Genomic DNA, 26,090 nt, shown 5'->3' on the forward strand with positions numbered 1-26,090 from the left:
GCACGATCGCCCAAGCCTAACGGACACTTCACTGATCCATTACTGGTGCTGCTGAGGTGCTTTATCGCTCGTAGGGGGAAGCCCTTCTAGATACACTCGGATCAGGGAACACATTTCCAGGTGGGTTAGTGAGAGATCCAAGAAGCCTTACAATTATAGAGAGAGAGGGGGAGAGACAGAGAGAGAGAGGGAGAGAGAGAGAGAGAGAGAGAGAGATTTCTCATTGCAAATTTTCCATCCATTTTATTTACCACTTTCTTTTTTGGGTTAGGGTCATGAAAGGCATTTTAAGATAAAGAAATGACAATACACAATTCAGAGACCGTAATATATATTTTGTTGGTAAAATTACAAATTATTTAGGCGTGAGCATTGTGCTTACATATTTTCATCTAATAGCCTGTTTTTGCATTAATATTGATGCTTGATACTGTATACAGTCAAATAAAATAAAGGTAAAATAAGAATTCTGCAAATATTGTTTTTTACCACTGTTTATATTTGGAGCATGCATACAAAAAAACATTCCATCTGGCTCCATCTGTAGCAGTCACCATCTTTTTCAAAGGTGGAGGAAGTTTTCAACATCCCTGTTCTCTATTGCCTCGGCAAACGCGGTGTAGTCCTACAGGGAAAAAAGGGAGTTAATGAAATGTTATAATATGCTACCCAGTTTTGATGTGTCTTCATATTACTGACACAATGTTACCGTGCACAAAACATTGACATGATTTTGGTTAGTGCATTTGGTAATATGGATAGTTTAAGAGCTGAAGCGCCCATAAAACTGGAAGTTTCAGTTTTTTATGGCAAAGCTATAAGCAGGTGATGTGATGTGATCATCTTAGTGATGCGTCACTTTTTGTTGAGACCTTCATGCAGAGAACTGGTTTTGTGTGTGTGTGTGTGTGTTGTGTGTGTGTGTGTGTGTGTGTGTGTGTGTGTGTGTGTGTGTGTGTCTCTGTGTGTGTGTGTGTGTGTGTGTGTGTGCGTGCGTCTGCCTGCCTGCCTGTATGTGTGCATAGTCATGGGTGTAATAATTAAAATATTGATTTGATTCTTAATCCCACACCCATAGATCCCAGAGATTACCAGTGCTAGTACAGCAAACATGCCCATGCCCAACCCTTTTTTTGTCCTGCTCTGTGACACATTCCCCGCCCACTGTTTTGTCTGGAGATGCATGTTTTCTATAAATAAATAAGAAATTAGCCTGGTAAGGACACCTGACTGTTGGAAACTCACACCGCAGTATGTTTCTCCGTTGCATATTTGAGGGGGCAACACTGTGAGGTCCCCTGCTTTCTTCTTCATCGTATCCTTGTCGTCTGAACACTGAGAAATATCCACAGCCGTGTACGCGATTTTGTGAGAATCCAGGTGGGAGAATATTGCTTGCTGATGTTTCTTCATCTGGAGTAAAAGGTCCTGGTTCATTATTCACGCCAGTAAACAATGAACTATATCTTCACCTTGAGCAGGGAGACTAAACAAAGGCAGCGAGAACCAAACAGGGTTGTACTCTACGCATGTGTTGTTTAAAGGAAAGAGAGAGATCTGCTGAGTAGTCAAACAATTATTCTTTGAATCAAACTGAATTGAACTTGAAATTGCACTCTCTTCTTTTAGATGTTAATATTGTTACATGTGTGTCTGAAATAACGTTCGCTTTTGAGTTTGCAATCAGCCGTAATATAAAAAAATGAAAGGCTTAGACTGAGAAATTCATTTTTTATTTTAGCACTATGAGATGATCATTGTAACTATTAAATACAAACATTCAAGTGTGTGAATGTTGTGATACAAATGTCAACCTCTCCATATAGAAGCATGCATGTGAATGTATAAAACAGGTAAAAACATGTACTTTACCTTTTTGCAACTGCTGACACTGCTCCAATAAACTATGATTGAAGACATATTGAATTCTTAAGCAAAATAAATCTCCAAGAATCACTTGTAGCTAGAAGTTTTCAATGACCTAGCGCATGTACTCTGAGCGGTACTGCTGGAGGTGCGTGTGGGTTTATGTTAATGTTAAGGAGAGAGAGCGAGAACAAGAGAGAGAGCGAGAGAAAATGTAAAGAATCCAGTGTGAAGATATGTGGCAAGGTGAGCAGGTTTGGACATGGAACTACCTTCCTGGTGGACACACCCACTTGTTACTCGCTACTTGTCCCGTCAGCCTGTTTCATACACCCTGGCTTGATCGCTTCGCCAAACCTGTGCGGTTAGAGTCTCTGGAGCTGCTCTAATAAGCAACTGCGGGTTGTGCAAACGGTTGCATGGGATTCAAGGTTATGCCTAGTTGCGCCACCCTTTGCCAAGATAGAATATTTGAGTTTAAGGGCCTTGTTCCATTATTTATTTAAGTTGGAAAAACATCAAGGCAGAGACAGGCTATGTCGCTATGACATTTTTGGCTCGATGTTTAGGGTCCAGTGTGTAGCGCTTGTGGCTGGGCGGGGCATCCTGCCGGCTGCCGAGGGGCGGGTATGGGGGCCCTGCTTGTTCACTGTCTGGGCGGTTCTGGCGGTGTGTGGAAGTCCTCTCTATTTACTTCACTTTTATGCCTAAAAACGACGAGACCTCTATTATATATATTTTTTTGAGTTGTAGATGTTTTTACAATAGCCACAATGTTTCCAACAGTTTTCAAACCCAGAGAAACCCGTAATTTCAATGCAATGTTTAACGTTGGTAACGGACCGTTTCACTAGGTCGCCTATCATGGCGTCCATGCCCTTTACCCCCCTTCACTGCTATATGCTCCGGGGCAACACGGCGAACAGCGGATGTGACATCAGAGATCTCGACATACCCTTTTTTCCCCCCAAAAACCCTATTTCTACTCCCATTATTGTTTTTATTGCTTTAATAGAACTCTACTAAGTATTGTTTGATGGAGCACGGTCATTTATCGCCGTTTGCTGCGCGTTCTGTCGCGGAAACAGTCCCCGTAAAGCGCGTACGTGACCAGTCACTACAACTCCCGTGATCCCGCGCTATTTCTGACGTCATCAGACGTCATCAGACGCCATCTTGTGTGTTGGCAGGAGGGACATACTATTGTACCTTTAAAAGTATAGTCTGGTCAGCCAGCGTGGAGGGAGGGCGGGTGTGACAGCCGCCTCCCCTGCTGTGTTTCAAGTTCAACTTCAAGTGGTTATTTGTCACATACATACACATACGGTCGTACATATATGCGGTGAAGTGCCATGACACCCGGTGATTACGCACAAGCTCTATAAGCTCGAAAAATACTCAAATGTGTGTAATCGATTGCACTCTTCCGATGAGACCAGCGAGCCAAAACATCCGTTGCGCCATCAGAGGGGAGACTGAGCCCGCAGCTGCCCCGCCCCCTCGTTGCTCCCTGTGTTTAGCGGCGGAGCTCCACAGATTTGGCGATTTTGACGACAAAAAAATGATCGGAATCATACAGAAATGACACTTATAACACCGGTCAGTGGAAAAAAAAATCTTGATATTATCTTCCTTTACTATATATTTATATATATTTTTTTTACGATGTGATTTTTGTCGCTTCAACTTTGTTTTTGTTGAATATTTGCTGTTGCTTGTTTCTATGGGCATACAAATACTCTGTTGTATGTCCTGTCAGCATGACAACACACAAAACAATCGACACCCCAGTCTGATTAATTTTTATTATTTCTAACACAATGCACACGTTTCTATCATTTTTAGGATTGGTCACTGTGAAGCCTATGAAAATCGCAATGTCACAGAAGCACATTCCATTCTTCCGTCTTATATAATATTGTGATAAGCAGTAAACCTTTTCGAAACAACGCATTTAATCGATGTATTTCAGACAAATAGAAAAGTAGAATAAATGCCATATTGCTGTTTGATTAAATCCCATTTTATACACAGGAAATGTAGTCACAGATATTAAACAGTATTACTGTATATGTATAATCTAAAAAAAACTGTTTACTGCAGTTCATTCACACTAATTGAGTCATTTAATTAAAAAACATTATTATAAAATATTATATATCATATTTTCGAATTTAATTGTAAAAAATAATTAAGTCTAAACGATATCATTAACATTCATGTTAAACAGGTATTTTACCTTTTGTACTATAATGAATTATGAAAGATAACACAACATGACGAAGGTTCATCAGTTTGGTTGTCATGAGTGAATTAGTGGTTCGAGCTCGTAACACACTCTCCCTGATAAGTCTTCCGTGACATTTCTCTCCAGGGTGCTTTGGGGATCCACTTCTGCACCCTTTTCTTCCGGGCTGTGACCATTTCCGTACTCATTCGCCAAGGTATTGTAGTCCCTGTGGGCCATAAGGAATTATTTTGAGACATGAAGTATTGCAAATACTTTATATAATATTCCATCCATAGCATATTCAATTCCATCACACATCTTATGCGATTTAAAAAAAAAAAAAAAAGTTTTGAAATGTTGAGTTTTACCTTCCATCATGTGCTCCAGTTGTTTTTTCTTCTTTATCTTGTTTAATTACTTCCCCAACTCTACTGCTAAACGTAACCATAGCACCTGAAAAAGAGCCATTGCTTCACTTGTGCATTATATTGAGTTTGTCTTGCCTAAAATAATAATAATTATTTTTTTTGTAGTTGATCAATACGGTGGCCCTGAGAGCTCAACACACTGCAACTTAAGAATACACATGCAATATACAAAACACGCCATAATTATTGAAAACACAACCACATTAACAGGGAACACAACCACATTATCAGGAAACACAACCACATTAACAGAAAACAAACACATTAATAGGAAACGCAACCGCATTAACAGAAAACACAACCGCATTAACAGAAAACACAACCGCATTAACAGAAAACACAACCGCATTAACAGAAAACACAACACCAATAACAGGAAACACAAATGCATTAACATAAAACACAAACGCATTAATAGAAAGCACAAACGCATTAACAGAAAACACAACCGCATTAACAGAAAACACAACCACATTAACAGAAAACACAATCACACTAACAGAAAACACAGATGCAAAACTACATTAAAGAAGTGAGCCACACCCGTAATCGTGTGTGAGCCACACTGGATGCACTGATTTATCTGTAATAAAATATTTGAAACTAAATTATTGTGTGTCTGTAATTATATATAAGAATTTATACTCGTAACAACCTGGAGAAGCAACTATCACAGACCAGTCATGCTTCCTCCATGCCACTAATAAACAGAAAAAACAACTTTCATATCAATCCACAGTTTTTATTCCAGCCATTTTAGTGTGATATTTCAGAGAAAACAGCTTCCACCGTGATAGTGGGGTGAAGTATGCGAACGATTCAAATCTTTTGGGCGAATGAACTGAACTGAATCAATTCCTGAAACGATCCGTTCTTCCGTCAGTTCAGTTGGGCTCTCAGTAAGTCACGAGCGTGTCACATGTGATTTCGGAATCATATTTGCAGTGTGTGTATCCCCCTTTTCACCCAAAAGATTTGTGGATTGATATAAAAAATGTTTTTTCAATATATTAATTGCATGGAGGAAGCTGATGGAGGATGTTGACATGGTGGTCTCAGTCAATCACGGTGGCTTGATTGGTCTGTGATAGTTGCGTCTCCAGATTGTTACTTGTATAACTTCTTATATATAATTACAGACACAAAATAATTTAGTTTCAAATATTTTATTGCAGATAAATCAGTGCATCCGGTGTGGCTCACTTCCTTAATGTGGTTTAGCGGTTGTGTTTTCTGGTAATGTGTTTGTGTTTTCTGTTAATGCGTTTTTTTTTTCTTTTTTTTTCGTAATTTGCTTGTGTTTTGTCTATTTGTATGTGTTTTCTTAAGTTGCAGTGCGTTGCGCTCTCAGGGCCACTGTAGATCTGTGATTTAAAATTGAATCTCTCACTTACGGGCAGACTGTCCTCGCCTTCGCCAGAAGAAATAAGCAGCAAGCAACAGAAGCACGAGCAGCAGGAGACCAACTACAGCCCCTGTAATGGCTGAACCTGACGAGGATCCTGTGAGGAGTTCACAGAACAGGTAGAGAAATATGCTAACATAAGATGCTAAAAGATATGTTTGCTATTTTTCAATCCAACCTCGTTCAAAATTTGATTCCTACCATTTATAATTGCGCAACCTCGCTAAGTGCTTTAGTACTGGGAAACGTACCACTCTGTTGCAACTTCTTGCTTTGCTTAAATGCTGTCCAATTGGGCAAATGTTATAGCCTTAAAAAATGCAAAAACATGATGCTATAAATGAAGTGACAGCCAAAAAAATGTATACCAAAAAAATGGTCACGCACCATGCATTTTGTCAGGTTTTTAGCATTCTTTTAACTCTTCTCCGCAGATCAGCTCAAAGAGACAAGAAACAGGAAGTTGGGCCCCTGCGTTCCTACCCAAGAGTGAAGGGAAAACACCTACAAAAAGCAGTTCTAAACAATGTGATATCACTGTTCATTCAAAACATGTTCAACAAGTACACCAGAACACTTGTGCCTATAATTCGATTTTCACTTTTTTGAAAAGAAGATCTAATGGGTTTTTTTAAGGCTTAAACGTTGGCCCCCATTGGATTGCATTGAAGCACAGCGAGGAGCTGCAGCAGAGGCATACATTTCTCAGCAGTGGAGCATTCTGTGAGGTTGTGCTTTGAGCAGTTGAAAAGTAACGGCATAGTAATGGAGTTGAAAAACAACAAACATATCCTTTAAGGGTTTTTTTGTCCGACAAATTTGTTTTACAATTTCACCCCCAGGGCAGCGGCAGAGGTACAGAGCTTACCGGTTAATATGACTTGGAGGGATTTTGAGGGAATGGATTTGTACAGCACTGCCGAGATGTTGATTCCATAGATACAGCTGTATTCACCCTGGTCTTTCGGCATCACTGACGGGAATTCAAAGTAAGCCAAAAGAAAGATGGAGTGGCCGAAGGCAGGCTTGGGTTCACTAGTGCTCAGGTTAGCCTTGACCAGATAGAAGAAGCCCCCTTGGTACTTGGAATGAACCGAACAGGTGATGGAGAAGCTGCTGCCGCTCTTCAGCTCTACTTTGTCCGGCCTGAACATCACCATAGCACTGGGTGACGTCAGGGAGATGCTGGGCTGTTCCAAGTGCACTGTTGAGCAGAAATGAGACTTGAGCTTTCTTCAACATGTCACCGAATTTTCCAACTCTACACCATTCAAAAAACAGTGTCCGTACTTGTGACGGTGAGCTTGGCGGAATCCCCTTCAGGAAAATCGATGTTTTTATTGGTTAATCTCTTGCGATATTTACAGTGGTACGACCCCGTGTGACTTAGCTCCACCTTTCTGATGATGAACATCGCAGCATCATTATCGGAGTATTTCTCCATTTTGAATGAGTCCGAGTTCTTCTGGAGGATGAAGGTTCCGCCCAGGTGCTCCGTCACCATGGTGCACGTGAACTCCACCCGGTCGCCCAAGCCCACATCCGTAGCGGGGCTCAGAGTGATTTGTGGCTTTGGTAGATTACCTGAAAAACAGTTTAAATCACATTAAAGCGATGCGTCCTCCGGTTTGGTATTTATGTCACATATTACATTTGAATAAGACAAACTTGAAAAGGTCAAGATCAGTGTTGGGGGGGAACACGTAATATAACAAATTACTAATACAATGTGGGTAATATCATTACAGTTACCATGTGAAGTAATGCTTGTTACCAGGGGTGGGACGATTCCTTTACGGATATTGTATTTTGTCCGATTAGATAATGTCGTCCGATCATTTTGCGTTTATATACGTAATCGGAGAAATCATGGTCTCATTTGGAATCTCTGCAGTACGTCATGATCAAAACGTGGTGTGAGCTGATCTCGCTCACGGACAGCAGCACGTACGGTCCCGCCCCTACGTGGCGCTTTGGGAAATGACTCATTGGATGGATTATTACAACATCTGCCCGTCTTCTACCGCGACAACATGAGGTGAGAGTTGACGACCAAGCCGAACCCAAGCGGATTTTGGCTTTTTGTTTGCTGATCGTGTATAACACAAAGATAGCGTCAGCATAACTTAATTAAAATTTTACTACCAGCTTTCCATCTGGCAAAAATGACATCTGTTTTATCATTATTATTTTGGTGAGTAACTTATAAGTAGTGTTATCAGTAACTTATTAGCTTACACAGAAAGGTGTAAACTTTCAAATGAAAGTAATATGTAATAAATCACATTATGAAAGTATCTTGCCCAACACTATACATGAAATAAACTCGATAAACTTGAACTTAAATTTCTAACAAGATGCTTCCATCTTAGGAGCAATAACAACTATCTTTTACAAAATGAATGGTGAAAGTGAATAATTTGTAAAAGCATCTATTTACTGTACATAAGAGGAAATATCATCGGTGCGCTTTTTCAGCATTCGTAGATAAAAATCCAGTAATGAATATATATTTTCAATTCAACATTAATTTTGGGGAGGACCATAGGGCATTACAGTAGCGAATAGGACTCAGTCGTTTCTCACCGAGACAAATGACTCCCGCGTCTTCACCATGACCACAGTTATTTTCTCCGAACGCGTTGTGAGAGCATTGTGTGAGAGCAACCTCTTGGCCGGTGCACTCCACGTTGTCCAGCCAGATCTGGCCGCTGCCCCTCCCGAAGTGGGCGTTGCCGAAAAAAGAGATGGCTTCGCCGCAGCCCAGCTGTCGACACACCACCTCGGCGTTGGCCACCTCCCACTCGTCGTCGCAAACCGTCCCCCACTGGCCTTTATGGTAGACCTCCACTCTGCCGGAGCACTGGCTTCTCCCATTGGCCAGACGGATTTTTTCTGGACATTAATAACGAATGTCAGTATGAATGTATAATAAACTGAATCATGTATTTATTAGAGAATTGGTTACTGGTGACTCTTGACTAGATCAACCATAGACTAAATTGGATGAAGTTCAATTGAAATATGACGGAAGATGTAATATTAACTACATTTATAAATGAACAAAGTTAGATTCTATAACTTACCCACTTTATTTTAAGTGGGCAATGTTTATTTACATTAAGTCATGAACAACATTTAGACTGCAGGACCAATGGGAAATTATACAAAAAAATAGAGTAAAACCAACATAAAAAATAACATGAAAAGTAGGCTAAATATACATAAATATTAAGTTATTGCAGAACGAGAATATACAAAAGGAGGAAGGAAAAATCAGATATTTTATAGAAAAGCCAAGAGCTTCACCTGCACATATGATGCCAACGTCCTGCTCATGGCCACAACTTGTACTGTTGAATCCATTCAGTGAGCATTGTTGAAGAGAGTCCTCGCTGCTGAAACAGGACTCACTAGCTTCCCACACCGGTCCGGTTCCTACACCATAATGTGCGGCACTGGAGATACTAACAACACTGCCACAATCCAGCTGCTTGCAAACAACCTCAGCTTTTTTCATGTTCAAATCCTTATCGCACACTGTTCCCCACTTGTTCTCATGTTGGAGCTCTAGTCGCCCAAAGCACTGACCCGTACCAACCAAGCGCACTGGCAAACCATCTATGTGGGGAAGAAGCAAGCATCGTTGTTAAAACCACGTTTCTTACCGTAATCCCTAATGTAATCATTGACAGAGGCAAAAAGAAGAAAATAAATCACACCTATACAGGAGATCCTGGCTTCTTTATGACATGTAAAAATCATGCGTCTCAATATAACAAAACATGTACTGGTATGAATTGCATGCCAATAAATGTTGAGTAGAGAACACCTGTTTCATTTTTTTGGATGCACAACTGCTTTTCATGCCACTCTGAGCAGGTCAGCAAATATTATTGGAAGTCATTCAAAATGGATAAAGACTTTTGGAATCTTTTAAAAGACCTACGGTTTGTGCTCGAATTCTGCGCATTTACTGTACCAATATGCTGAAATCTACACGACATCACACAGAACTTCAGTGCATTTGACATGGGGTAGATGTATAGGCTTTGGCTAATACAATAAATAAATAAATAAGTAATGTGGAATAAATTCTACTGGTATTTTCCTTTCATTTTCATTTGTCTTTATTTATTTATTTTGTTCTATTTTTTCCTTACCTGAGCAGAAAACACCAGCAACCGAGGTGCCATTGCAAGTTTGCTCTCCAAATTCCCGCTGTGTACATTGACTAAGTGAAGACTCTCGCCCGTTACATTGTATTTCATCGATCCAGAGTTTTCCTTTTCCGTAGCCAAAGTGGTCCATCTTGGTGATCCTGTTAGCACTGCCACAGTTTAGCTGTTTGCATAGCACTGTTGCATCATCCGCATCCCAGGAATCACCGCAAATGGTTCCCCACTGGCCGTTATGGTAGTATTCCACTCTTCCAGAACATTTATTGGACCCATTGACCAACTTGACATTACCTGGTAAATTGGGACATGACTGTATATCAGACACAATGGTGTATGCAGGCATCTTTACCAGCCTCAGTAAAAAAAATTCTCAAGTCTTACCCGAGCAAAAGACTGTTGCATCAGCTGCGTGGTCCTGGCTGGTCTTGACATATTCTCTTATCGAGCACTGGGTGACAGAGGTCTCGCTGCCACGACACCTGATGGTCAGCCCTCTCAGCATGCCACTCTGACCCAACTGGGACGACGCTGGGGGCGTCACAGGGTCTCCACAATTCATCTCTCTGCACAGAACTTGAGCTTCATTCAACCCCCAGTTGACATTATAAACTGTGGACCAACTACCTCCATGAAAGATCTCTATTCGACCTGAGCATTGGTCCGTCCCATTAATCAGCCTAATCTTGTCTAAAGAACAACGGAGAAAGAGTCAGCAACATTAAGTATAATATGCTCTTGTGACAAGTATTACGTAATATTTGTTTCATTCAAAGGAAGTCTGTGACTTACTTGAGCACACCACGCCAGCGTCCTCACCATGGCCACAGTTATTATCTCCGAATGTGGAATGTTGACAGTGGTTGAGGGTGGTCTCGTTACCCAAACAGTTGACGTCGTCCAACCAGATTTCTCCGGTCCCTTTGCCAAAAAAGGCTCCGGATTTGGCGATCTGAGCGGTTCCGCAGCCCATTTCTCTGCACACCACCTGAGCATCATTGATGTCCCATTCATCGTCACAAACCGTTCCCCACTGGCCGTCATGTTGGACCTCCACACGACCGGAGCAGTCATCCGTGCCGTTGACCAGCTTCAACAGCGGTTGGCCTAAAGACATTGATAGATAACCCATTTGAGGATTCAGGAATTTTGTTTTTTTTCTTCTTGCTTTGTATCTCAGAGGCCAATTTATCACAACATTGATATTAAAATTGACTCTCTATCTCTTGTTCCTACCAAGGCTGCAAGGAATCTTGGTGTCATTATTGATGACCAACTGACATTCTCGGACCATGTTGCCGCCGTCTCCCGGTCCTGCCGCTTCGCACTACTCAACATCCAAAAAGTCAGGCCGTACCTGACCCAATATGCCACTCAACTGCTGGTACAAACCTTGGTGATGTCCCGTCTCGACTACTGCAACGCCCTCTTAACAGGCTTGCCGGCCTGTGCGGTGAAGCCACTTCAGATGATACAGAATGCGGCGGCGCGACTGGTGTTCAACCAGCCAAAGAGGGCACATGTCACTCCGCTGCTCATCGAGCTCCACTGGTTACCTGTAGCCGCCCGCATCAAGTTCAAGTCTCTTATGCTGGCCTACAGAGTGATTGCTGGGAATGCTCCCACCTACTTAAATGCTCTTGTAAGAGCACATGTTGCACCCCGGATGCTGTGCTCGTCAAATGAGCGTCGCCTGGCTCTGCCGGCCATACAGCCACGGCAATCCAGGCTATTCTCATTTGTAGTTCCACGTTGGTGGAACGAGCTGCCAAAAATGACCAGAGCGGGGACCTCCCTCTCTGTCTTTAAGAAGCACCTGAAGACCCAGCTCTTCAGTGAGTACCTCCTGTCCTAATCTACAATTACTTAGCACCACCTTGCAGTATTTATTGTTACACCAATGTTGTTGTTACACTAATCTCTGTCGCAATGTAGCTGAATGTTATTCTCCCTTGTAAGTCGCTTTGGATAAAAGCGTCTGCTAAATGACTAAATGTAAATGTAAATGTAACATTACTTTGGTTGTGATTGGGGTTCAATCGGAACATGGGAGGTGGGTGTCCCTCATTTTAATCCATCCATCCCTCCACCCATCTATCCATCCACCCATTCATCCATCCATCCATCCACCCACCCTTCCATCCATCCATCTAGAATGAGTGATATCAAACTTTTTTCGTCCCACTTAGAAAAAAAATATGGTGGCAATGGAACCCCCTTCAATATCCTTCCTAAACCCACCGGTTGTGATGCAAGGGGGTGACCTATTGGGAAAGTTGATACATCCCAGCAACACCGAACCCATACACACACACACACACCATGCTTTACTATCTGGCTTGGTTGAGCCTCCAATTAGTCTGAAGAGCTAATGTTAAATATCGGAGGAAAACTAGTTACCGGACTGGCTTAGCTATTGAAACAGAGGCCATTTTTAGAATTGATATGGCTCTACTACTAATTTCATGTGTTATATGCCTTTAAAGGGACGGATAAAGAAAAAAAATGGAATATCAGTGCATATGTCTCACCTAAACAGGAGAGAACCACATCATCACACGTTCCCGAGTGGACCTGAAGTGAACAGTCAGCAATGGAGTCTTCGCTGCCACGACAGCGCCCTGTGTACCCTCTCAGACCCTTGGCCTCTCCAAAATTGAGGTTGACTGGGTTTTGTTCTGGAATACCACAGTTTAGCTCTTTGCACACCATTGCTGCCTTATTGGCATTCCAGTTGCTGTGACACATCTTCCCCCACTGGCCGTCATGAAATACCTCCAGCCTTCCGTTGCAGCGATTGGTACCGTTCGCCAGCTTGACTTTCTCTGAAAACAGGGAAACAGCATTATTCAAAAAGTGTCTTTAGACTGGTGTCAAGTTTGTTTGCTTGTCTGTCTGTTTGTCAATCAAGTATTTTGAAAAGTCAGGGTTGTATTCTAAACACATTTTGTGGATCAATTCCCAATATCAGAAGGAATTAATGAATGCATTTTCATCAGTTTATTTGATTTCATCAATGCCAATGAGGTTTAAACAGAAGTAGAGGAGTAATGGGTTAAAAAAAGGGGCTGTATGCTTGCCTGAGCATATAACCCCAGCATCTTCAATATGGCCACAGTCATTTTCACCGAAACCTCTGTGCGGGCAGTCGGTAAGGGACTTCTCGCTTCCCGAGCACTGGATGTCATCCATCCAAACGGGGTCTTCGCCCTCGCCAAAGAAAGACCTGTACTTGACCATCAGTGCTGTCCCACAGTTCATCTGTCGGCACACGACCTCGGCCTCCTGCATGCCCCAGCTATCGTCGCAGATGGTACCCCACTGGGAATTGTGGAAAACTTCCACTCGGCCGGAGCAACGATTGGTTCCGTTGACCAGTCGAGCCAGCTGGTTGTCTGTCGGGATGAAAGAGATCAATACAAATATTCTAAATGCATTCTCCTTCCATTTACACGTGAATGAAATGAATAGGATTACCTGATACTTTCAGATAGCTTGGATTAAGGTAACCATGACACACATCGCCATACGTATGTGTCTTGTTTGAGACAATAAAATGTTCATAAAAAAAACATTTAACAAAAAAAAGGACATCATACTTGCACAGAAGACCGTAGCATCCACACATGGTTGTTTTAGTTCTTGGAGTGTGCAATGTGCGAGAGAGCTCTCGTTGCCCAGACATTGAGTTTTGATTCCGACCTCCCCACTTCCATGGCCAAAGTTTGGCATATCATGTCCAATGAAAGGGACCCCACAGTCCAGCTCCCTGCACAGCACTTCACCCGCTTCCCTGTCCCAGTCAGTGTTACACACTTTCCTCCAGTGGCCGTCATGATGGACCTGCACTCTACCGGAGCAGCGGTTTGTCCCATTAACCAGCAAGACATTTTCTAGGGGAAAAAAATAAATTATATAAACTCCATGAATTCTACCTGTACTATTGAAATAATAAATTATAAATTTTAAAATAATATGAAATGGTATAGAGGTCAAAGAATACCGTCTCAGTTATCCTATTTCACCCCCCGTTTGAGCTAAGAGCTGTGGTGACTTTTGGGTTAGGAGAAATTTCCAGTTTATGTATAACCAACTATGCCGCCTTGGGATCACCCAAAAAATAAAAACACCAAAATGAACCAAGCTGTCTGTGTCACTGCATCAGAAGGGTTTCGGCATTTTAGGGATTCTGCTCAGTCTCACCTGAACAGATGACACCGGCGTCTTCGCCGTGGCTGCAGTCGTTGTCGCCCAATCCCCTGTGTCGGCAGTCCAGGAGGCTGCTCTCTGACCCGGTGCACTCCACGTCGTCCAGCCAGATCCGCTCCTTCCCCTCGCCGAAGAAGGCCCTGCGCTTAGCTGCCAAGGCCGTGCCGCAGTTCAGCTCTCTGCACGCCACCTCGGCATTGGTGCTGCCCCAGTGGTCGTCGCACACCGTCCCCCAGTGGTCCTGGTAAAAGACTTCTATCCTGCCAGAACATCTGCTAGGCCCCACCAACTTCACTTTCAAACCATCTGTTGATGATGATTTAGAAAACAAACAAAACAAAAAAACCCCATCAGAAGTCATATGAGTATGACATGACACAAGTCATCATATTCTGATTCAAAGACCCATATGTTGTTATCGTGTCAAGCATGTTTTTGTGAAGGCCTATGTTATCTGTGAAATGTGTAGAATGTGTTCAACTTACTGACCTCCAGGTAGTGGTGCGATCAGCAGACCTGCAGTAGGAGAAAGGCAATAGAAATTAAAATAAAAAGATAAATGGGCAAATAAATAAATAAATAAATAAATAATCAAACAAACAAATAAATAAATAGACAAGTAAATAAAAAGAGAAATAAACAAACAAATCAAAATACAACTAAATTAATAGATTGGTAAATAAATAAATTGGATAAATATTTGTCCATCATTCTACGGCTTTTATTTGTGGCGATGTTACCACCAGTTTCTGGTCCAGAGGTCATGAAATGCCCAGACGAGCACGCTGGTTTTCACACCAACTGATTTCATCTCTTATTATCATACTATCTTATTATCTCTCATCTCTTATGCTCTAATGCTGAAAGCCTGCATATTCCTGGAACTCCACAGCACATGGCAACACATTCTTCATGTAGTATTTTTAAATAAACTTTAAATACAAAATTTAAATTCTTTGACGCTGTCGCCTGTGATGCAGGCCTTTGTCACCCCCCCCAAATCTTTTCACTGTCTTTCACTATCTTAATGAATTCTACTGCTAAAAATTTAAGAAAATAAATTCACTGTAGGGAAAAATGTATACTTACAATTAATAGATTCAACATTTGGAGATTGAATAACTGGAGATTATACATGTAATAAATGTCATTTTTAGCATTACAATAAGTAGGAAAAGCAAAACTCACCGATAGAAAGACAGAGGAGACAATGTAGTCCTGTGATCTTCATAGCCAAAACGAAGACCATGTTGTGTTTCCAGCTTCGGCTCAATCCTGTTAATGAGAAATAGTCGTAACTATTCTTCTTATAATAATTGCTCTTTAAAACCTTATTCAGAGAATTGAGAGATAAATTGTTACCTTCAAATACTATAACATCTCCAACCACCCTGATTTCCTTTAAATTGGGCTTCAGATAATCATTTAAACGTTTTACCTTTCTAAAGCCAAGCCACTCAAAGAGCTCCTGAACATAGGATTTAGATATGGTGTGAATATATATCAATAGTTCCACTCTGCAGAAGCTGTAATTGTAATTGAACAACAACTGACGACTTGGACTCGGACCGCAAACTGGACGCTTGTTGACATTTGGATCAATCATTAAAGACAGAGGACAAGTTGGGATTTCATTCATTTTACACAATATTTACACTGTGTGGAAATAAAGTCACATTACATTCAAATCACAGCAGTATTGTAAGTGTGCTTTAGCCCTTTCTTCATGAGTAGGCCTACACCTCGACGCGAGTACGATAAAGGCCACTTTCCCAGTGGAAGGCAGAGGATTGTGCACGCGGAATTCATTCAGTTCATTCAGTACCATGATGTTTATTTTACATCGTGGTACTTTCCATAAAAACCACGTTACACTGAAAAACAACTTGGGGTACTTTTCAAATCTAGCAGATATCGGGCCATTACGTATTTGTACATGAAATGATAAGAAATGGAGCAGTGTACTCGTGAATATTTTTCTAATCTTATATTAAACATTTGACTGTTCAATAATTCTTCTTATTGTCATGTTTTTAAAAGGCTAAATACATTTATGGACAAGTGTATAGTTTTAGTTAGATCAGTTTGAGTTATTTTGCTTATGGTCTCATTTCCCTTATTTGAATTAAAGGGATTAAATATCAGTCAAACTTTGCTTTGCTGAAACAATTAAAGTCGAGCAACAATATGACAATACTCAGAAGGTGGAAAAAATAAAAATGTAGGCCGACAGAATTTATTATCTTGATAACCATGAAGTATTTATATGTTGTATCTCACACTGAAGCATCCAAATGAATTCCATCACATCCAAGCGTGGGGAGAACGATGCCGGACCAAAACCCAAATATCAGACCAAATATAATTTAATTATTGTAAAATAAATCCTGTAAAAGTACAGTATGACTATCAAATTGTGTATCATGACTATAAGACCAAAAAAAGTACACACAATTTTGGGCCTGCACTAAAATGACTGCAATAAATAAACAACCAAATGATAAAAATAATATTTTTTCTCCTGCCCCGCAATGTTTTTAAGGAAATAAGAGAAATATAAAGGGCACGTGCCAGCTCCGGCTCTTGGCTTTGATGTTTCAGGCCAAACACATATTGACATTTTCATTAATGATTCCCAGAGATAGAAGAGAGGCAGCATCTCTGATGGGAATTGACCAGCACATCCCAGAAAAGGGCAACATTCCAAACTCCAAACACAAGATCATGTAAAACACGTTTTGACGTTTATTCAACAGGTCCCGTAAAGAGATAATGCGGTATTAAATAAAGCTAGAAAATCAAACGTGCCGTTACGTGACTGAACAAAATACAGCATTTTCTTCCTTGAGAAAACAGAGACACATACATTTTTAGTACTACGTGTAGTATATAATATAATATAATACATGGAATGGTGCTTCGGTCGGTAAGGAAGAAGTCGGAATGTGGTTTTCCCCTTTGACAAATCCCATTATTATTCACAAGATGGCACCAGGATCAGGGGACAACGTCATGTGTCATGTGTAAACCTGGTGGAAACTGGGTCATTATGGGACCATCCGCCCGTAACAATTTAATAGGCGCCAAGGACAACTGGGGGGAGGGAGACGGGGGGATGCAGAGTGGGTTTCAACGGATGAGGCGATGATAGAAAGATGGATAAGGAAGTGAGTAGGAAAAGTGGAAATTACTGAGGGTGAGGGGAGAAAGAAAGATAGAAATAGAGAGTCAGATAGAAACAATATAGGAGCTATTTATGGAATGAATGTGACAGGCGGTGCGATCACATGGAGCTCCGTCCCAATATGATGGAAAGACAATATCTGGACAATATCTTCACCTCATCGGGATTTAGTCTCAAGACAAAACAAACTCCATTTACAGCTGCTGATTCAGCAATACAGTCAAACGGACAAGCACAAATATCACAAACACGCAATTGCGTTTGAATTACGTATTGCTGCGAACAATCCCCAGCCATTCAAGCGGAGTGCAGTTAATCTACTCTAATCTGCCGACCTTCTGATCCCAGCCAATCACTCGCTCCTCTGATCCTGCGGCTGCCGCTCAGTCTTCGGACCTTTGGACTCCCCCTCCGGCAAAGTGAGCCTCACCCCGCTTATCGCTGTTGTTTAGCCAAGGCGGCTTCACGGGATGTGCATTTTTATGTGTTCACGGAAGGTTTTGCAAACAAGAAAGAGGAAAGAAAAAGTCAGCATAGGTTAGCGTTTGGCAACATGGTGGCGCCCGTGCCGGGTTTTCCTACAACGGAGAAGCAATGGACGAGGGACGCTGGCGCTCCTCATCCTCTCACGGTTTCACGGGCCGCTGGGTGTGATGCCGCTCACTCTACGACTCAGAATCCTGAGAGAGCACAAGAAAAAAAACCTCTAGGTTATCTGTTAGCCAGAAGATTTATTTTTCTATAGATATTCCGTATTTCCAGATTTGTTGGTCACTGTCGATCTGTTTGTGACCGTTACATCAAACAGGTGGAAAATCCGGGTTCAGAAAGGGAAATTCCACCCTAGGTTTTTGAGTCAACCGGGTGGATTCGCAAATTAGCACAAATCGACTCCGGCTGGAGCAAAAACATGGCAGGACCTTTACTTTCTGACTCTGGAGGTTTCCACCTCCGTCCTTTGGAGATCCTTTGAAAGAGTTGTTCCAGTCGTCCCCTGCTTTGAGACTCACTCCACCCACAACACAACTTCCAAAAACACCAACAAGTGAGTGAGGGGCAGGGGTTTGGGGGCTGTGTTTCGGTGAAAATGGGCGTGGTGTCACTGTCCTCGCACAGTCGGAGCACGGTAGTTGGTGGGGACTGGACCATCTTTCTTTATTTTTACTTACTTTTTTTGTAATTCGTGACGGAGAGCCACTAAAAGTAACTAAATTAACTAAACTAAGTTAACTAAATTAATTAAACTACGTCTGCACACTTTGTGCTAAATTCAACCAGTAGGTAGCGCTGAGTCACACTTGACTCGTGAGACACACGCCGCTTTGATCACATTTGTCAAGAAATGTTTTGATGTGTTTATTTAGAGAACAGAGATAGATTTCATCGTAACAGCTCAAAAAGCATGTTCTACCGCTTTAAGTACCTTATCGATCCATCTTAACGTTTCGATACAGTTTATTCTGGGCGGGGTCACACTGCAAAAGAACAAACTCCAGAGCATAGAAAGAAAACAACAATACCCAGATGGTCTGAACTTAATCAAATTTCTCCTAATGGAGTTATCCAATCAGCTTCCAGAGCGGCCGGGGACAAAGGATGTCACTGAAGGGAAATCTAATGACCGCCGATTAGTGAGCCACAAACACAAATCTCTTTGAAGCTTTATGTACAATTGGCAGATAAGCACGGACTCTAAAACAAAATGTACAAGAGTAAGAATTTCTGAAAAGCCTAAACTGTGAAAAAAAAACAACAACAACTATATAATAATAAGTTGCTTATTATGAATGGTATTCTGTCTACATTAACATCTCAACAAAGACAGAAATGTCTTCTCTGTGTTTTGTTTTTTTTGATAGTAGTGAAGCATGCAATGCATTTCTTTTTAGATGCTCTGGACATATTGTATTTCAACCTTTTCGCAAAATTTTGTGAGTAAGATGTCCCGGCACTATGATGATTCATTTTTTGGAATTGAGACAATTTTCAGCTTATTTCACCTTGTGTCAGTTGATTCTGGGAAAAGTCTAGTCAAGTCCATTTCATTTATAAGGCACATTTAGAAACAACCGGAGTTGACGTGCACATGATGTCAGTTAGAACAGCATCGATATAACAGATAGACAAAAACACAGAGAACAGAAGATTGAAAAGACGTGCACGACACCCCGAGCGATTAAAAAAAATAATAAAGATTAAAAGATTCAAAGGCCAGAGAGAAAAGATATGTTTTTAGTCTGGATTTAGAAGTGTCCAAAGAAGGGGCAGACCAACAGAAACAGGGAAGGGCAGGCTATTACACTGCTTGGGTGCAGCGGCAGAAAAAGCACCATCACCCTTTTGCTTCAACCGGGTTCGCGGGACAGTAAGAAGCAACTGGTCACACATTTATCGAACAACACACCAAGGTTTTTTAAGGGATGTCCAGATATCATTAATGTTGTCAGGGGGGCAAAATGGAACAATCTCAGTTTTATTGTCATTTAACAAAGTTTTTGGAATTTATGTCTTCAAGGCAGAAGAAAAGGGTTTTGAGATAAAAGCCAACATGGTGGTTCCATCCTCGCCTTAATGTCACATTAAGAAGGCTGCACCTTAGACCCTATTTGGTTTTAGTTGGAGGAACAGGAACAGCCGAGTATCGTTGGCGTAAAGATACCGTGTTTCCAGATAATGGAACCCAGCGGGAGCATGTACATGGAAAATAGAATGGGACCTAGAATTGACCCTTGGGGAACCCCGCAGGAGAAAGGGGCAGAGGAGGTTGAACGATCGCCAGTCTGAACTGAAAACGTTCTAGTTTCGGCGTGAAAAGCTGACTAATGAGCAGGCTTTTACTTTCTTACATAAATTCTCTTTTTGTTCTACAAGAAAGGCTGATGGAAAAATGAAGCTATGAACCGAACATAAGCAGAACATTCCAGAGGCTTGAGAGCGGAAACCGTGTTCCATGGGACAGCTGAAACAAAAGGAATAGTCTGTGGCCTTTTAAATACAGTAAAGTGCCTCAATTACTGATCAATTATTTCATGGCGAGCTACCGTCTTCTCATCTTTAATCTCTTACATGTGTAGTAAACACACAGGAAAAACAGTGTTCGGCGGGCCATCCGTTTGATTGTAATACCGGCAGCAACACTGTGGTGCAGCAATAAAAAGAGTGCCCGACAAACAAGGAATTTAGCAATAAAACTTATAGTTCATCAAATTTGAAAAGACTGCTCTGACATCATGTCATCTTTGCCTGAAATTAAAACACAGATTGTGGCTTTGTGCCCCATTACTTGCATTGAACTCCTGTGGGAATGAAATCTACCTGTATGTACTACAGTACAGTACATGAGGGGTGAGTATAAAACAGCGAAAAACTAAAAAAAAAAAAAAATTCAGACTGCTCCAGCATCATGTAAGCTTTGCCTGAAATGTGGAAAGCTGATTGTGGATCTGACCCCCATCACTTGCATTGAACTCCTTACGGGAGGATGGAGTGTCCAGTATGGAGGATGGACGGTAGCCTACATACACACCACATGAGGGGTGAGTAAAAAAAGAGGTGATAAACATTTGAAAATAAATCGGAACTACTTCTTTATACTAATTGTCTGAGTGATTTCTGTCAGTGAAACGCTAGTGCGTCAATGTGAGAGTGTGTGTTTGTCTCAAACAGTCTGGAGAGCCCAAGTGTTTACTCTGTCTTACTTTGATGGAGGTTTGGGAACTGAGGCCCAGAAAGGCAAACACCGTGTTGTTCTCCTTGGACAGGAAGAAATCCTCATAGTCCTGGAAGGGAACACACACACACACACACACACACACACACACACACACACACACACACACACACACACACACACACACACACACACACACACACACACACACACACACACACACACACACACACACACACACGATGAGCTCGGCACCAAACCCTCCTCACAACACTTCACTGTAAGTGTCACTGAACGCACGTTTGTCACACGCAGGTCACCGGTGAGTAACGATAGATTAAGTTGGCCGGAGAGAAAGAGAAGAGGGAGAGAGTGAGGGAGGCCAACGCTGATAATCTGCCCCATCCATGGTCTGGATTACGGCAGGATTACAAAGTAACATGCAAACTCAGCGGAGGACAAGGAGAGGCCGGCGGAATCTGATCATCTGAACCCATTCACAAAGTGCTCCGCTCCTCACGTTGTACAATCTGGAGTTAACAGCTAAAAAAATATATAAAAAAAATAAATTAAAAAATAATAATAATAAATAAATAATCACAATTACAATGACGCTATTTATTTGCGTTTGGAAATTTTCAACAGCATCTGGTGCATGGCGGCCGAAATTGCGTCAGTTGGATGGGAGGAGGTTGGGTGGGTGACTGGAGCTAAACCCCGTGCTCTACACTGCCTGAAATTAGGCCCAATACCCTGAGTATTTAAACAGCTTCTGGACTCTGTGTGTGAAATTGTCCTCCTCACATTATTTGAGGCCCATTAAGTATGCATATTCACAGAAGGCTTATTTTAGGTATGTTTTTGAGTTTACTATAAAGTCTGCAGATGCTTTGCTTACTTTGATGGACACTTTCTATGAACTCAGGACTCATAGTATTAGTGCAAGTAGTCTTGAAGTATGCTTAAAGTATATGTTTAGTCAACTTTAAGTATGTATATGACTGCTATAAACAAAGTGGGGAAATTTGGTCCCAAGGAGCAACATAATGGTATACTTAAAACTACACTTTAAGTTCCCAAAAAGTAGTGTCTGTTATACATTTTAGTAAACATTTTTTCCTAAGAGCAGACCTGGAATGATGTTTCTCACCCAGAAAGAAAACAATATTCAAATTAATTTTTGGGACTGTTGTGTGGTTAGCCATTGAACTTGAGTGGTCGTCACTGCTTTCGTGGTGGGGAATATTTATGAATCTAAAGAATGCGCACAGTATTGTGAATATTGCATTTTATCACATTTATTTATTCTCATTAATTAAATTATTTATTTTCATTTATTCATATTCTCTATATCATTATATATCTGACTTTCTGTTTTGTATTTTTGGGTTATTTGTATATAATTGACCGTTTTTATTTTTACTTCAGTCTTTATGCTATTTAATTGTATTTATTTTGTTCATTCTCCAATTTATTTATCTCAACTTTTTTTTTTTTTCCTTAAATGCTAATCGCCTGTAGTGAAACGCACCACTACTCACCATGACAAATTCCTAGTATCTGTAAATGTAACTGACGGAATAAACCGATTCTGATTGAATGCCTACTGACCAAGAACCAAGCTAAAGGCCACATAACTTTGAAGCCCTGCCTTTAAGATGAACATGGTATTACCCCGCAGTAGTGATCGTCGTTGAAGATCTGTGGCGGCAGCGGGTTGCCCTTCTCCGGCTGCTTGTCCCGCGGGATGTGGCGGTACATCCACAGCCGCTGTTCCTCCATCATAGCGATGTCCACCTCCTGGAAGGTGATGCGGTTGGCCTCCAGGAAACCCATGACCGCCTGCTGGTGCTTCTTCACCTGGTGGGGTGGACAAGATAGGGTTTAGATGAGATGGAGAAGGGTGAAAAGGATGAATGGACAACCAGAGATAAATAGTCAAAGTAAAAGGACTGTGCTAAGATGCTTTAATGTAATACTTTAGTGTGATATAGGTGTACACAAAAGTTGTGTGTGTGCACACGCGCACACCCGCGCACATGCACACACGATTGAAAAGGCTCTGACAGTATAATCAGGACATTGAGACCCGTTATGGATCATAAGGCGCTCGAGTTGGAAAGGTTAGGGTTAGTTAACTCCTTCTGCATTTAATCTGGTTTTGAGTCAAGATAATACATTTCATTTAAGGAATTGTATATTTGACTGCATAGTCCAGGAGTGGGTGCAATTCAGTTGCAATATCTATGATTGATGGAGGCTGAGTAGGTTACATTCCTCAATTAGGTTTGTTTTTGTTGATAAATCTTCACACAGTGTAATCATAATCTTTTGTACATTGTATATGTACTGTAGTTCAGTGAACTATCAGAAATGTGTTTTAAAGGCTGCTTGTAGAAACTGCCACAAAGTCCCTCCTGTGCTTCACAACTCTAGGATGCAGCATTTTTGGATCATCATCATCAAGTCTCTTTAAAACCAAATGTTCAGGCTTATTTTAAAGGACTTGTTCAAACTCTTAATTCATTAAATTGATTCCTGGTGGAGTTGCTCGTTCGTTTGCACTTCTGATAACATGCATCAAATTTTTTAAACATCCCGCTGGATTACATTGATGAGGAGGATCCATTCTATATGAATTCACAAATTATATTGGCAATACATTTTAGTATTTTATTAGGATCAATGTGTGGGTAAGGGACACCCACCCATCCTCACTCCAATGTATTGGAGTGAGGATTAACACTATGTTTTTGGTTTGGGGCGGCAGCTTGATACAATATGTTAAAAAAATATATATATATTTATATATAATATTATAATTTTGAATTGTACACAATGTCCAGCACACTTCAATTTTTGTGTGTGTGCACGTTATTTAAGGACAGTGAGAATTACGACCATGCTATTGTTTTTCAGTAAAAAAAATAAACCCCACTGAAAACAGTACAACCATTGTTCTGGACCATTGTTTACCGATAGATGACCCACCCCCCAAAAAAAAGACTATTAGAAAGTGTGTCAGGCATCTATTGTCTCTTTCTGAATGGCTCAGTCAATGTACAGCTTGAAAGAAAATGGCCTTAATTGGACCCACAAATTGTGAACCGATTGGATAGACTCTTGACAGTACCTGTTAAAAAAAAAACAAAAAAACGTGTGCATTTTCATCAAATGGTTCAAAGCATCAAGAAAGAATGTGTTACCTATGAGCGGTAAAGCAGGCCAGGCAGCGTGCGCCTTGAGGATAAAAGTCAAACGGGTTGTTAGGATGAACAATAGGATCTAATGAGCTTCTCTCTCCCCTTGTTTCTTTGGTAACTCTGTTAGTGCCTCTCACTGTACCCTGTGCTCCATCACTTACATTATTAGTCCTGCTATAGCGGGTTATTTTAACCCCGGCCATCAACTGCCCAACACAACTTTTCACCTTGAGTAATGAAGGGCGGCTCCGACCTCCCATCTTTTCCCTTTAATCAATCAGCTGTAATTTAATCCAAAAAGGACTCAGAGTGAATTAAATTCACATGAGCTCAACAAGCGCATAACTGACCCAAATGGTAGGTCTATTCAAGCATGAGTTTGGTATGTGTGTGTGTGGGTGTCATGGGGTTTAAAATAGCTCCTTTCTAAACCCTCCAGACACAGGTCAGGATAAAATAAATACATTACTCATTTGTGCCATTGCGTATGAATTGAAGCATCCTTTTGGGGGGGGGGGGGGGGTTCTTTTTTAATTAACAACTCATTCTATAAATCAGACTGACTGACCCTATAAGGGCTGTTTCTGGTTTCAGGGCTTACAATACAACGAGTGAGGTGGTGAAAGTCCCATCAGTGATTTTGAAAATGATATGGTTTGGTTGAAGCACATGTGATCACACTTGTGTGTAAATGACCTTTGGGTTGATACAGGATGTGACAATATAGAAAAAAAAACATTCTATAGACTATATACTATTTATTGGGAGGGTACACATGGCGTATTCAGATTGTTTGCACATCGAAGAAGCCAATGCACTTTGTTTTGCCAGGGAGGGAGTGAAGGGTGGAGGACGGAAGACACACCGATGTGTCTTCCGTTCTCCACCCTTCACTCCTCATTTGTTTGTACTTTGATACCGACTGGAGACGCATGAAGACAGTCCACCACAACTCACCGATCCCCAGTGCATTACGATTATATTAATCGGAAGCGATATTTTCCCAGATCTCCACCAGATGCCAAATATCTACCTCCATTGTACGCAAGTAGATGGGGGAGCTGCATCTCCAACACCCACCAATGGACACCGAATTGGCAACTTCAGAGTTGCAGGGTGTTGCGGGCGACTAATTGGGACGAGACTGGATCTGCTGCGCTCGGTGTTGGCTCAGCGGCTGCGGGTGCGCACGGTTACATAACGATAAACACGCTGCGGTGGCAGAGCTTCACACGCGGCTCCACGTCCACCCCCCCCCCCACGTTACGCGCAACTTCCATCAATAAAAGTCGGACATCTACTCACCGCCACGGAGCCGGACGAGGAGGCGACAAACACCTTGACGACCATTATAATTCCAAATAAGGACAAATTAACTCTTAACAACCAACAACAACAGGTCACGCCCGTGGATGTACCTCCGACGCCACGCTGCGTGTGGCGTGAGAAAAGACGCGCGTCTCCCCGCAGCCGGTGCCATTAGAGCCCGAGCGCGCTGCGGGCTCCCCCGGCTGGCTCCGAGCGGCGCCATCCCACCGGCGGCGCGCAAGGGACGCCGGGAAATGTAGTTCACGCGTTTGGTCAACGGGGGCGCGATTGAAGAAGAAACAGTCTTTATTTATCACGCAACACACCACACACACACACACACACACACACACGCACACGCACACGCACATGCTTTTGATGGTGGCCGGTGAAATGGACTCTCTGCTTT

The 26,090-nt window shown here is 41.7% G+C and overlaps 3 protein-coding genes and 1 long non-coding RNA gene across 4 annotated transcripts; all 4 read right to left on the bottom strand.

Annotated features, from left to right (window-relative positions):
- Nucleotides 1-314: 314 nt before the first annotated feature.
- Nucleotides 315-2,058, bottom strand: LOC307227403. Its single transcript, XR_013844053.1, has 3 exons — nt 1,873-2,058; nt 1,246-1,413; nt 315-625 (listed from the first exon to the last, which is right to left on the bottom strand). It is a non-coding gene; the product is annotated as an uncharacterized lncRNA (long non-coding RNA).
- Nucleotides 2,059-4,001: 1,943 nt separating this feature from the next.
- On the bottom strand, nt 4,002-9,449 carry LOC307246747 (uncharacterized protein; the record flags this gene model as incomplete). Its single annotated transcript, XM_080022749.1, has 7 exons — nt 4,002-4,322; nt 4,465-4,549; nt 5,919-6,026; nt 6,798-7,133; nt 7,220-7,513; nt 8,516-8,824; nt 9,344-9,449. 7 exons carry the CDS (start codon nt 9,447-9,449, stop codon nt 4,169-4,171), a joined length of 1,392 nt encoding a protein of 463 aa, XP_079878875.1. The 3' UTR covers nt 4,002-4,168.
- An 804-nt stretch (nt 9,450-10,253) lies between these two features.
- On the bottom strand, nt 10,254-15,565 carry LOC307246752 (scavenger receptor cysteine-rich type 1 protein M130-like; the record flags this gene model as incomplete). Its single annotated transcript, XM_080022758.1, has 10 exons — nt 10,254-10,259; nt 10,304-10,401; nt 10,492-10,638; nt 10,900-11,214; nt 12,639-12,932; nt 13,236-13,502; nt 13,707-14,000; nt 14,311-14,622; nt 14,806-14,832; nt 15,505-15,565. 10 exons carry the CDS (start codon nt 15,563-15,565, stop codon nt 10,254-10,256), a joined length of 1,821 nt encoding a protein of 606 aa, XP_079878884.1.
- A 1,473-nt stretch (nt 15,566-17,038) lies between these two features.
- sh3bgrl2 (SH3 domain binding glutamate-rich protein like 2) lies at nt 17,039-25,839 on the bottom strand. Its single transcript, XM_079996578.1, has 4 exons — nt 25,679-25,839; nt 22,845-23,030; nt 21,199-21,279; nt 17,039-18,180 (listed from the first exon to the last, which is right to left on the bottom strand). Exons 1-4 carry the CDS (start codon nt 25,721-25,723, stop codon nt 18,166-18,168), a joined length of 327 nt encoding a protein of 108 aa, XP_079852704.1. The 5' UTR covers nt 25,724-25,839; the 3' UTR covers nt 17,039-18,165.
- Nucleotides 25,840-26,090: the final 251 nt, after the last annotated feature.

Source organism: Zeus faber (assembly GCF_960531495.2).
Source record: "Zeus faber genome assembly, chromosome: 2".
NCBI classification, from domain to species: Eukaryota; Metazoa; Chordata; class Actinopteri; order Zeiformes; family Zeidae; genus Zeus; species Zeus faber.

Excerpts from the sequence above, each read along its gene's own strand:
- sh3bgrl2 (XM_079996578.1), bottom strand. The coding sequence starts at position 25,723 with ATGGTCGTCAAGGTGTTTGTCGCCTCCTCGTCCGGCTCCGTGGCG. Across the intron at positions 23,031-25,678 it reads CCTCGTCCGGCTCCGTGGCG|GTGAAGAAGCACCAGCAGGC; the intron begins GTGAGTAGATGT and ends CCACCCCACCAG. Across the intron at positions 21,280-22,844 it reads ACGACGATCACTACTGCGGG|GACTATGAGGATTTCTTCCT; the intron begins GTAATACCATGT and ends GTTCCCTTCCAG.